Source organism: Homarus americanus, unplaced genomic scaffold, assembly GCF_018991925.1.
Source record: "Homarus americanus isolate GMGI-L3 unplaced genomic scaffold, GMGI_Hamer_2.0 scaffold24922, whole genome shotgun sequence".
Lineage (NCBI taxonomy): Eukaryota > Metazoa > Arthropoda > Malacostraca > Decapoda > Nephropidae > Homarus > Homarus americanus.
In genome coordinates this window covers 6114137-6126954 of record NW_024722610.1, presented here as the reverse complement: position 1 = coordinate 6126954, position 12818 = coordinate 6114137, and the positions used below count along the sequence as shown (strand labels likewise).

General features: G+C 38.6%; 1 protein-coding gene across 1 annotated transcript; it reads right to left on the bottom strand.

Annotated features, from left to right (window-relative positions):
• On the bottom strand, positions 1-9674 carry LOC121862942 (box C/D snoRNA protein 1-like). Its single transcript, XM_042361393.1, has 3 exons — positions 9348-9674; positions 1650-1871; positions 1-859 (listed from the first exon to the last, which is right to left on the bottom strand). The coding sequence occupies exons 1-3, from the start codon at positions 9578-9580 to the stop codon at positions 409-411; spliced, it is 906 nt and encodes a 301-aa protein (XP_042217327.1). The 5' UTR covers positions 9581-9674; the 3' UTR covers positions 1-408.
• Positions 9675-12818: the final 3144 nt, after the last annotated feature.

Here is a 12818-nt window from a genome sequence, read left to right as displayed (position 1 = left end):
AATACTGTATAATTTATTTTGCATTTTTACAAACCTTGAAATTTTCATTATTATATGTTTCTGGATCACAGGCTAGAATATAATTTCCCGTTGCAGTGCGTAATATAATCCTGACCTTCAGATGAACGCTACCAAGTTATATTACCCCGAAAATATTATCAAATTATACTCTTAAATAGAATTACAGTATTGTGACGTGTCATAACGTTTTCATTCACAGCAGCAAGAACAGACATGAATCCACTTGAATGTTACAGGTTAAATCATTGGAAGTGTACAGTACAGTAATGATAATGAAGCACTGACAGCCTTAAATATCCAAGTGAATGAAAATGCCACAAACAACACAAAAGAGTTAAAGTTGAAACAATAATGGGATAACATTAAACTGTTCTTTAGGGTAAACTGTTAACCTTCCTCCATATCACTAGTGGCATCAAAGTAACTTAAACTGTCACTTTTCTGCGTCGCCATGCCCTTCACTTTGGGTAATTCGCTGAAGAGATCGTCGTGACCCTCGGGCTGGTAATCCAAGTAAGCGTCGATGTGGTCTTTTAATACCACATAGAAGACAGGATACTCGAGGACGGTCTTGTTCGCCAAGTTCAGACGAAGACTCTTATTTACGAATAGCTCCTGGAAGGTCGTCCCTGAACCAGGTACGTCGGTTTTTATCAGCACGGCAATCTTACCGTAAGATGCTGATTGGTAATATTCTAATTTCTCATTGTCTTCGGGGCTCAAGTCATTTTTGGGTTCTAGGTACCTGTTGAGGAGTTTAATGATGGGGGTGTTCTCGTCCACGCCGGTGTCTGTGAAGCTCACGTCTGCTTGGTGAAACACCCATCTAATGTGCCACCTGGGAAAATAAAATAAATAAAATAAAAAATAAAGACGAATAAATAAAAACACAGCCAGCATAAAAAACCTGAGTGCAGTAGCAGCATAATCTAAATCCACGTACAATAGTAACTACCGGTAACCCCTTCACTATGGGACACCAGATTTAATCTGTTGTTTCACTAATGCCAAAAGAGACCCCGTATACAAAGAGTTAAGATTAAAAAAGGCAATTGCATTACAGTACTAATAATTGGAAGTAACATAATTTAGTTCGATTATTTAATAAAAACTTACAAAGAAACCTTATGCAGCTACTCTGATGTACAGTACAGTATTATGTATTCCATAAAATCATATCCATCTTTTTATTTACCAACTTATCTATCCACTTAACCAATTTATCTACCTACCTGTCTACCTATCCATCTATTTATTTACCCACTTCATAATTTCTGGGGAAGTACCATAAAGAATGTTCTCCCCCTTAGTGCAGAGATTAATTACAGTATACAACACAACCTGTATGTACAACGAAGATAATACAGTACATACAAAAGCAGATTTGGGAACGTCATATGCAAAATATCAGTCATACTAGAATCCTTATAAGTACAAGTGAGTCCCATAGGCATGACAGCCCAATCGAGACAGTGTAGGTACAGCATATTACATAGCTACTAGGCCTTCGGTACAAAAGGAGGCATAATAGTCAATACTGCTAATCGACCACCTCCAGTTTCCCAGCTGGGTGGACTATGAGTGCCCCAGAGTGCTGTATTCATTCTATCACCACACCCAGTACCAACCTTATAACTCCTTCCTTAAAGTTGTACCGCGTGGTGTTCTCCCGGCGGCTGGTGAAGTGGCTGGGCATGAACTTTAGTGTGGTGCCTCTGTTCCACGCCTCGTTCTTCAGGCAGTGGAGGAAGCGCGGCAACGACGGCTTATCTTTCAGGCTTCTCATCACGTGACGCCTCAGTGGGTTCCTCAGATTATCCTCCAGCTTATTGTCAATCTCCTCAAGCAGTCTAAAATAAGACAATATATATATATATATATATATATATATATATATATATATATATATATATATATATATATATATATATATATATATATATATATATATATATACATATATATATAATTATTGTTCAACAAACATGACTCTGCCACATGGTATGGGTTGAGGTGTTGATCATGTGTGTGTGTGTGTGTGTGTGTGTGTGTGTGTGTGCGTATATACATATACATATATATATATTATATACATACACATACATATATATATATCATTCTTCAAGTAAATGTAGAATACAGTACAATATTGTTACATTGTACAGGACTGGTCCTAGAGGGGTACGGAGCCCATGGTAAATCAACTTGTGTGGAACCCATCAAAAATATAAACCAATTAAGATATCTAAATAAAGGAAAAATATAATATGCACAACTTTATTTTCATGTAAACTACAGTACCGTACATGTTTACCAGGTGTCTTTAGTTTGAACTATAGAGCATAATATTAAACACAGCATTAATTAATACTGTAATCTTGACACTGATTAAGGTCTCGGTAATCTTTAAAATACCGTAGAGAAGGTTTACAATCCATAAAACTACCAAATATGCATATTAAACAAAGCAGTGCAGTCTGTTACTGTGTACAGGTATTATATAATTTATATTAAGTTCATTTTCTATTACAATATCCACCTTCCTCAACTTCCTTGCATCAAACTTTATTATTACACCGTGATTTTTTTATTTATCATTTCATCGCTTATCAGTTTATTAGCTGTTCTAACATTTGGTCAATCCAGTGTTAGTACAGGAGGAAACTGGGGTCTAGGAAACCTGTGATGTTTGGTACTGAAGGTCACACTGGATAACACTCACCCCATGTGTGTCTGGGTCAAGCAGGATTCCAACCATTGACATATTAGTGAGATTTAAGTGCATTATCTCTCTATCTCTCACAGTTTCTATATACAGTACTGCACCGGGTATGCAGCGTAACATTTTACAAGGCTGTAGATTAGCTTATCTTTCATAAAATGTATCATCCTAGGTGCAGGGTTAAGTTTCAGGCAGATAAAATGCTTAGGATACCCGGGAAAGAATTTTTTGGGGTGGATTCCCAGCAAAGTTTTAAGTCAGAGGTTTAGTGAGTACTCCTCATCAGGTGTCACCCAGAACTACAGTACAGTGAGTTCTGCTATAACGCGTGTTTTGATAACGCGAATTTGCTCTAACGCGATTTATGAATAGAGGAACGATATTTGTATAACGCGAACGCTTGTTTGCTGTAACGCGATTTTTGCTTACTATTTCTCCAATTTTGTGGTATTAACTGTGAATATGGTAAAGAAGAATATCTCCAAGAAGCGTTCTGGTGATCGAATTCCCGGTGATGATAGTAAAAGAAAGGATATAACACTTGAAGAGAAGCTCGATGTTATCAACCTCAAAATCACCCTTCTCCCCCATCAAGTTATATTCATATTTTTTCAAGGTAAAGTGTTACATTTACTGTGTGATTTCATTATTAGATATGAATGTAACATTTATTTTGACTGTACTATCCTTTGTGTTAGGCTAACTACTATTTTTTTTTCGATTTCGAGTAGTAATCTGCACCTAACCCTATTTTCTCCATAAGCCCTGTTATTTCTATTACGCGATTTTCTATAACACGATATTTTACAAGAACACAACTATCGCGTTATAGCAGAACTGACTGTAGACCCTTGCCATATGCGGGTTTGTGATTCGCAAGTTTGACGATTCATGGCAAGCAGATGGTGGCTACGGTGCTTAGCTTGCGAGCCTTTTCCTGCAGCGCAATGAGTCACGACAAGTGATCACAGCATCTCCTCTCACTCTGTTCATGCTAAACCATTGTCTGTGATGCAGCATCTCGTCTTGTACTCTCAAAACTTTAGTGTTTCTGTGTGAAATGGACCCTAAAAGACTACCTAGTGTCAGTGCTAGTGGAGTGAAATGTAAAAGGCAGAAGTCAGTGATGATCCTTACAAAGAAAGTTGAATTATTAAATAAGTTAAAAGACGGGATGAGTGCTGCCGCGGCTTGTTGGTTGTTTGGTATAGGTATACAGTAGTGCATTAGATGTAGAAGATGCTATTCACGAATAACAAGTGTTTACTGTATAGGAGAATAATAGTTTAAGCTCTTTTAACCCCTCATGTATGGGGTTGCTTCAAAGCTGAATTAAATCATTTAGTTTTAGCCACATAAAATATAAAGAGTGACGTCATCATACTGAAGAGTAAAATGCCCGAACGGTCAGTAAGGTGAAATGGTAAAATAAAAAGTTTATAAAGTGTTTCTGTACTTTACTGTATATTTGCTGGTTGAACACACAGTACTGGAAGTTTTCAGGGATATACAAAAAAAACAGGTATTATAAACTGGGTCGTTCAGTGGGATTAATTTTTAGGGTTCAGCACAGAATAAATATTACTACTGTACTTTGTAAAACTGCTTCCCCAAAATATTGCACACAAAAACAACCAGCAACTTTTGAACGTTTTTTGTATATTAGATGATAACTATTTTACAGAAATTTGTAATACAGGTACAGTACCATTTTAGTTTAGCAATTTAAAAAATGATGATGTGCAAATTTTTTAATGTTATTTAGACAATTTTCTCCTGAACAGCATTTAATATATACTGTACGAAGTAACGCTTTCACAGAGGAACAGCTTACCAGATACTGTTATGTTATATGACTTATTAATGATAAATGAACAAACCTAAACCTAAATCTAACCTTGGATAGGTAGCCTCCAAGGATCAGATTGGTTCATCTCACATCTGATAAATTGTACTGCATAACACAGCAGTATTTGGCAACACACAGCATGTAAACAGTCAATAAGGTGTTCTAGCATTGACTTAGTTTTGTGTTCTCAGCAAAAAATAAATAAATAAATAAAAATAAAATAAAAATGCAAAAACAATATCACTCATTATGTAAATCCTTGTTAATTTATCTAATTTTTTTTAGATAAGAAAATATTTATTTTAAATATATAAACTTCCGAAAGTTGTCAGTTAACATTTAATGTTTTCTTAGTGTTCCTATCCCTACGGAAAAACTTCTTCACACAGAGCCTGGTAGACCTATGGCAGAGCCTATCAGCCCAAGTGATGGTGGTAGATCTATGGAACAGTCTACCAGCTCAGCTGTGGAATCAAGAACAGCACTGGTCTTCAAAACAGCCCTTGACAAGACTATCAAGAACATCAGAGGGATCCTACAATGACTTTCTTTCTTGGCATAGCCACCTCTAGTGGGTGGCCATTATGTAAATAAAATAAGGGAAATATTAATTGTTTTCCATAACTCACCTGTATAGTACCATACATGTATATGGTAATATTGCAGTAAAATAGCTACCACAAAATTCCGGAAATTCACTAAACTCAATTGATAGAACTATTTTTTGTATGATCATTTTCTTATATTACACTTCCGTCGCAAATTGATAGCGAGATATCTCTTCATAAAGAAATATACCAGGAATTTGCACCAGCACGCCTTCTAACAACAAATTGCCCTCCGTACCCTCCACAATCGGAGCGAGAACAGAGGAACCCACGACGCATTTTGGTCTCTGACTCAGACTCTGACCCTGACTCAGAGTAAGGTAAGAAATACTGTAACGGCTATTTATATTCTCGTGGAGGTTAACCACGCGACTCTGGGTCATTACATAGCGTCTGGGGATTCGGAGCGGCCACCGGGGGTCTGGGGATGGAGTCCCCGGCTAGGGGGTTATGTAAGGTTTAGTTTGGTTGTACAGGTAGTCCCCGACTTACGACCACTTGGACTTACGTCCATTGGTACTTATGACCTGCTCTGACCGTACGTCCGTCGGGACATACGACTGCGACCGCCGTGACCCAAAATATTTTCAAATGAAGCGCGCATTTTCTATACCGAAACGTTTCCGTCCCGGGCGAGAGGGTGGCGCGTCTCGGGTTGCCTCGTGGGTACACTCACTCAGTGGAGCGCTTAGTTGGTGTTTGGCTATCGTATTTTATACTGATCGCGCTGTGAACTTTCGTTATTATCGTATTTAATTGACTTTATAATGACTGGAAAGCGTAAAAGTGAGAGTGCTGGTGGTGTTCCAAGGAAAAGGAGACAGGCAATTACTTTTGAGATGAAAATGAAGATAATAACACAGCATGAGAATGGAAAACAGTAGCAACAATCTCACGCGACCTAGGTTTCTCTCACTCGACTATATCCACTATTCTGAAGGACAAGGAACGTATTCGTGAAGTAGTGAAAGGAACAACACCTATAAAGGGAACTATAATATCAAAGAGAAGACAAGGTCCTATTCACGATATGGAAAAACTATTGGTGATATGGATAGAAGACCAGATACAGAAGCGTGTACCCTTAAGCCTTCTAACCATACAGGCTAAAGCAAGAACCCTGTCCCAAAGCCTGAAGGAGCAGGCAGGAGATGAATGTGATCAAACCTTTACAGGAAGCCATGGGTGGTTTGATAGATTTAAAAAAGGCTACAGTCTACATAATGTTAAGGTGAGTGGAGAGGCAGCTAGTGCCGATGTTGGTGCTGCCGAATCTTTTAAGGAGGAGTTAGATGATGTTATTGTGGAAGGGAATTATTTGCCTGAGCAAATATTCAATGTGGATGAGACTGGATTATTGTGGAAGCGCATGCCTGAGCGGACATACATCCCCAAAGAGGCGAAAACAATGCCCGGATTCAAGGCATTCAAGGACAGAATTACACTTCTGTTGGGGGGGAATGTTGCTGGTTTCAAGCTAAACCCCTTCATGATCTATCATTCAAAGAACCCCAGGGCTTTTAAACATGTCAGCAAGCACACACTGCCAGTGTTTTATTGCAGTAAAAAGAGAGCCTGGATGACCCTAGCACTGTTTGAGGATTGGTTCATGACTTGTTTCATTCCACGAGCCAAGGAGTATTGTCTGCAACAACAGATTCCATTCACAATTTTACTGATTTTGGATAATGCTCCGGGACACCCACCACACCTGGACGACATGCACCCTGATGTTAAGGTAGTGTACATTCCACCTAACACCACCTCTATCATCCAACCCATGGATCAAGGTGCTATTGCTGCCTTTAAAGCGTATTATTTACGCACGACCTTCGCTCAGGCTGTTGCTGCTATTGAAGGTGAGAAAACGCTCAGAGAGTTTTGGAAGGAGTACAACATTTTGTCATGTATAAAGAACATTAGTGTAGCATGGAATCAGGTTACAAAACATTGCATGAATGGAATATGGAAGAAAATCCTGAAAAGATATGTGAACAGTTTCAAAGGATTTAATGAAAATGAAGTTATTTCGGATATTAGTAACAAGATAGTGGAGTTAGGTAAACAGCTAGAGTTAGAAATTGATAATGAAGATGTTGGACAGTTGGTTGAAAGTGTAGCAGAAGAACTCAGTAACGAGGATCTTACTGAATTAGATGCACAGAAAATTGCAGAGGAAGAAGAGAGACAAAATGTAGAAGAAGAACCTGCACCCCCAAAAAGTTTTCAGTGAAACATATGGCAGAGGCATTTGCTACAATTAATAAAGCAATGCAAATGTTTGATGGCATGGATCAAAATTATGAGCGTTATGCCAAAGTTGACAGAATGATCCAAGATGCACTTGCTTGCTACAGAGAAATTTATAATGAAAAGAAAAAGTAAACTGTGCAGTCTAAATTGGACATCTATTTCAAGAAGTCCCCCGTGCTGTCTCCTCACGCCCCACCAGTGCTACCTCTTCACTCCCTCAAGATGATCCAATACCTTCAACCAGCAAGTTTCCACAGCACATAAACCTGTCTGAAGAAAGGGGCATTGATGACCCACCCAGCCCTGTCTCCTCTTCTGCTTCTTCCAATTAATATAGTCTCCATGTATCCTGTAAATATAAAATTATGGGGGCCCTGTGTGCATTCAGCTGACTACATTTAAGGTAAGTGCTCAGTCACACTGTATCCATTCCTCATTATTTATTACTTTTACTGTACTGAATCCATTCCTCATTATTTATTACGTTTAGGGTACTGTATTTCATTGTAGATTTTTAATTTTTATTTTATTTTTCTATCTATGTCGGACTTACGACCATGTCGGACTTATGACCTGGATTTGGGTCCCTAACCCCGTCGTAAGTCGGGGAGCACCTGTATTGTATAAGTCAGTAAGCACAGAATACCGGGAATTCAGAACACAAAGTCAATAGAACTATTATTTCTACTTTTTGTAAATAACAGATTTTCTGTTGCATAATGTGTTCTGGTGTTTTCTTGATGTGATTAGAACAATTTTAGAATTCGCTTCTACCACAAATCATTCGTTTTGGCTCTCCCCCACACCCAGAACTCCCACACTTTCCCCATTATTGTTAGAGGGGGTGGAGGAGGATAAATCCAAAATGAGTGATTTCCGATAAAAACAAATATCAGATGTGAACAAATCGCATAAAAACCATCATAATTTTTTTTGGGTAAATTTGCATTGTCACACCGTTCACTTTTAGCAAGTAAAAAATATATATTTCTAGTGTATTTGTGTGTGTTTAGACCGAATATGACCTTCATTTTTGGCGGAAATTAGCCGTTTTTTTTTTCGTTAGATGTTTTCCGAAAAAAAGTGGCTAAGCGACTAAAAAAAAAAAAACACTAGAAAAACAAAAACTTAACCTAACCTAACTTAACTGACTCTCACCATATGATGGAATCATCTCTTACCTTATTGGCCTGGTTCTTGTTCGTCGTTGCATTCTGGGATTCTTACACAACGCCACATATGTTGGTCTTTGCGATATTTACATTCCGTCTTGCTCTTAGTACACTTTACTGAGGTTGGAAGAACACCATTCGATCGAAAAAATGCTATAGTTTCTACCTTTTTTTCCAAAAACTCGCAATCAGCTCCATATACTTTAAGTGACATCCATCGCAGACTTCCATGGTCGGAACTGAACGTGAATTTCAAAATATGAGAGACCCAAAATAAAACTTGATTTTGATTGGGCCAAATATACTCTGAATTAAACCCAAAACCATTTTAATTGGTTCCAAAAGCAAAAACGCTTTTGATTGGCCTCGTGACGTGTACGGGTACGCATGCGAGTCATGATTTATGAAGGAGACGCGAGAGACACGCAGTGTAGGGTGAGAGGCAGACGATAATGGCGGGAGGTTAATGGAAGAAAATAGAATTTTGGGGGGAAAAGCTATCTCCGTGATTATACATTTCCGCCTGTAATGTAATAGATGAAAATTATCTTATAATTAGACGTCTTATTCGAATATGATAATAGATTAGTGGTAGGAATGAACAGTGTGTAAACGCAATACCTTTTTTCAGATTCTTTGGGTGCTGTAATCTGCAATTTTACCCCGTATATTATTATTTCCCTAACACCTGTACAGGATAATAATTTTTCCGACTGACTCACCTGTAGTCACTGAGGAGACTGAGGTTATCCATGTCATCCTTGAGCACCATAGCAGCTCTGTCCCGGACACCATTACAGCCCTCGCACCTCTTATGAGTCTTGACACAGGAGAGGGAACATGACCTCACAGTACACGCTGGACACCTGTACTTGGCCTTATTAACACCACACACACTACACATATCTACTTTACTGCTGGCTGTTTGCTGTTTTGGAAGTGTTTCAGCTTCCATGGTTGTGATATTGGTGTTATTTAGAGATGAAGAGGGAGGATAAAAGTAAGTAAAAGTACTGCTGTCTGCCTCTTGTTTACTAACACAAGACCCGTTTATGTTGGGATATTACCACGACCGGGATTTGTCAAAAATATTGGGACAAGTTTTGCCTGATATGCCCATATATATATATATATATATATATATATATATATATATATATATATATATATATATATATATATATATATATATAGTATCTTGGATAAATATATATATATATATATATATATATATATATATATATATATATATATATATCCTTAAAAGGTGTTAGAAGCTAACTTCCCAGTCAGATAGGCTGCACCGTACCAGCTTCTAACGTAACGTTTGTGTTTTATTGTGGGGTTATGGGATGTTTGTTTGCACTCAGGATGGGAAGGGGAAAGGAAACTCACAATGTGCTCTCTGTATACATGTTGTATTGGATGTACAATGTAGCTTGGTGCTGGTGTAACGACCACGGTCGTACACGTCAGTTAACGCCAAAATCAAATGATTCATATTACGCTCAATAGCCCACAAAACATGTACCTCTGCTTTTATTTTGAGTCCGTTTTCTCATCACTTCAAGACGCCTCAGTCCTCCGTTATCCCATTTTCTCTGACTTACTGAAACCAACCTCTCTATATAATGAATTTGAATGTGAGAGAGAACACCTGTGTTTTGAGTCAACTTAGATATGTCTGTTTACAGTTGGAACATTCAAGATCCATTGTGAGTGGTGTTGAACGCTTCAACTGTCCTTATTGTTAGTAAGACGTGTCAAGTAGGCGAGTGTTGAGTTTGCCAGTTAGAGTGGCGTATTTTAGGTCGTCCGTGGGGATATCCATGGGTGTCTGATCGCTACTGAAGTTATATTATCTTGTCGCCCCGACATCAGAGAATCTGATGTTCACAGTTTAGTTAGTGTCAGTTGTCTATTTAAGAAAGTCATTCATCTTCTGAACAGTTCCTGTCAAACTCAAAATTCTCCAAGATTTAACGGCCGTCTGACCTGGGATGTGGTTTGCGGTCAGGCCAATAGAGTTGCGAACGCATATATAACTCCATTTCACCTCTTTACTGACAAACTCAAACTCTGATTAAATCATAAATATAGATGTAGAAAATTAGCCTGATCTGTGACACTGACGGTCACAGCTAGGTGTCCAACGACTACTGTGAATAGAGGGTCTATTGTTAGTGAAATTTATCTTTCTAGTAGGAATATGCCCTCAGGCCCGTATATATGCAGGCACGCGAGGGGAAATCACTCCTTCTGTGATTTCTCCACGTTTGCAGGTATGTACACGTGTGTTCCACGCCGCTATATTAACTCAGTTTAACTTAGTCATTTTTGCGAATATCAGTGTTCATGTTTTAACATAGTACCTTCAGTGCCAATTAAGTCAAGTAAAGTAGAGCTCTAGCTATCGTCTGAACCGGTGCCAGACGTATGTTTTGTATAGTGAAGTTAAATATTCACTCCCTCTGATTTCTCCTTGACGTCTCCAAACGCTGTTGTGGGGGTTAGCAACACTCCTGAGGTTCGGGAGCCGCCTATGGGCACGATGTCTCTCGAAAGACGTCTTTAAGGTGGCGAGATTAGAATCTCAGGGCGAGATTCCTTGGCAGACGCCACGGCCCACCACCACTAGTCAACTTTTCCCGGGCCAGGCGCTCCGAGCTAGCGAGCGAGCCTGTAAACAACTCTGGCCCACTGACTCCGTCATATGATCATGGTCTATCTACTGTTCTTGGTTATATGTATGGAGCCGTATTAATATCCATGCTTAGGGATGACTAGCAGAAATATAGTCATCCCAGGTTAAGTATTGAACCCCTGAATGAGAGTTCAAGGTACCAGGTGGTTCCTGGTGAAATGATAAGAAATATGGTATGTCACTAATTGTGGAATTGCCCAGTGTGTTATGTATTCAGCTGTAGTACCCATGAAAGAATAACCTGAGAGTATCATGCTCTAACCAAGAAGTGGAGAGGTAATTTGTTACTTGTTAAAGTAAGACCTGAGGGTCCAGTGATGGCTTGTGAATAATAGTACGGAATCTCATGTATCAAGGTAATGATATCCCAATTGTTTAATAATGTAATGAGTATTTGGATGTGTTGAATGAGGTAATAAGCTCTTGAAGTGTTTGATGATTTAATAAGTTAGTTGCGGTTCTGTTTAGCCTGAGTGAATCTAAGATGCATCTTCTCCACTCACTGTGTTAATAAATATTGAATTAGTAATCTGAGTATCACCACTCTACTGCTTCTAAACATTGGTTCCCAGAAAATAATACTTACTCACGTGCCTAGACATCTACCACACTACCCAACAACTTTCCATGAGTTATGTTATATAATGAAAAGTCTGGGTGGTGGCAGCTACCCTTTGTAAGTATAAAAAGTGTTGTACAAAGAATAACATGGTTCCCCAGACTAACCCATGTATAAGAAAGACATAAAACAAAGTATACTTCAGAAAGGTAAGAACATTGAAACTGAGAATACAATATATATGAAAGGAAATGGAAAGAAAGAACATTGACTTGGAAAACATAAGTAGAGAAGCATAAGAGTTACTTATATAAGAATATAAGGTATATAGAGATAAAGAACATATCAGAATATGAGCAAGAATACATAAGAATAAATATATATATATATATATATATATATATATATATATATATATATATATATATATATATATATATATATATATATATATGTAAAGAATTGAAGAAGGATAAGTATATAAAACAGGGCACTCATTGGAAAGAGTATTACACAGAACATATAAGTATATGAATAAATAGAATACTAACAGGAAAGAATAGCTGGATGGTAAATTATTGAAAAGAGAAAACTCGGCCCGTTACACTACGAAGGCAGCATGGTTACAAGCGTGATGTAGAAAGAGCTGGTTGGTGAGGATGCTCAGAGGAGGACAGCTTGTGGGTCGTCATGCTCGCCGGTGGGAGCGAGGGCCGCCAGGCAGCGGCGGAGGAGGTGGTGTAGTTTGCTGGTTGGTGTAGGGCGAAAGAAGAGGGAGGTCACCACGAGGTCAGGTCTTAAATAGCGGAGGTAGGCGTGGCTTAGTAGTTGACCTCCGTCATGTAAGGCGGCGCTGGTGACCTAGACCACGAGGCATACACTGAGGAATTCGTGGGGTCGGCTACTCAGCGACAAACAGCGTTTGTAGGG

Excerpts from the sequence above, each read along its gene's own strand:
- LOC121862942 (XM_042361393.1), bottom strand. The coding sequence starts at position 9,580 with ATGGAAGCTGAAACACTTCCAAAACAGCAAACAGCCAGCAGTAAAGTA. Across the intron at positions 1,872-9,347 it reads AGTCTCCTCAGTGACTACAG|ACTGCTTGAGGAGATTGACA; the intron begins GTGAGTCAGTCG and ends GTCTTATTTTAG. Across the intron at positions 860-1,649 it reads TTTAAGGAAGGAGTTATAAG|GTGGCACATTAGATGGGTGT; the intron begins GTTGGTACTGGG and ends TTATTTTCCCAG.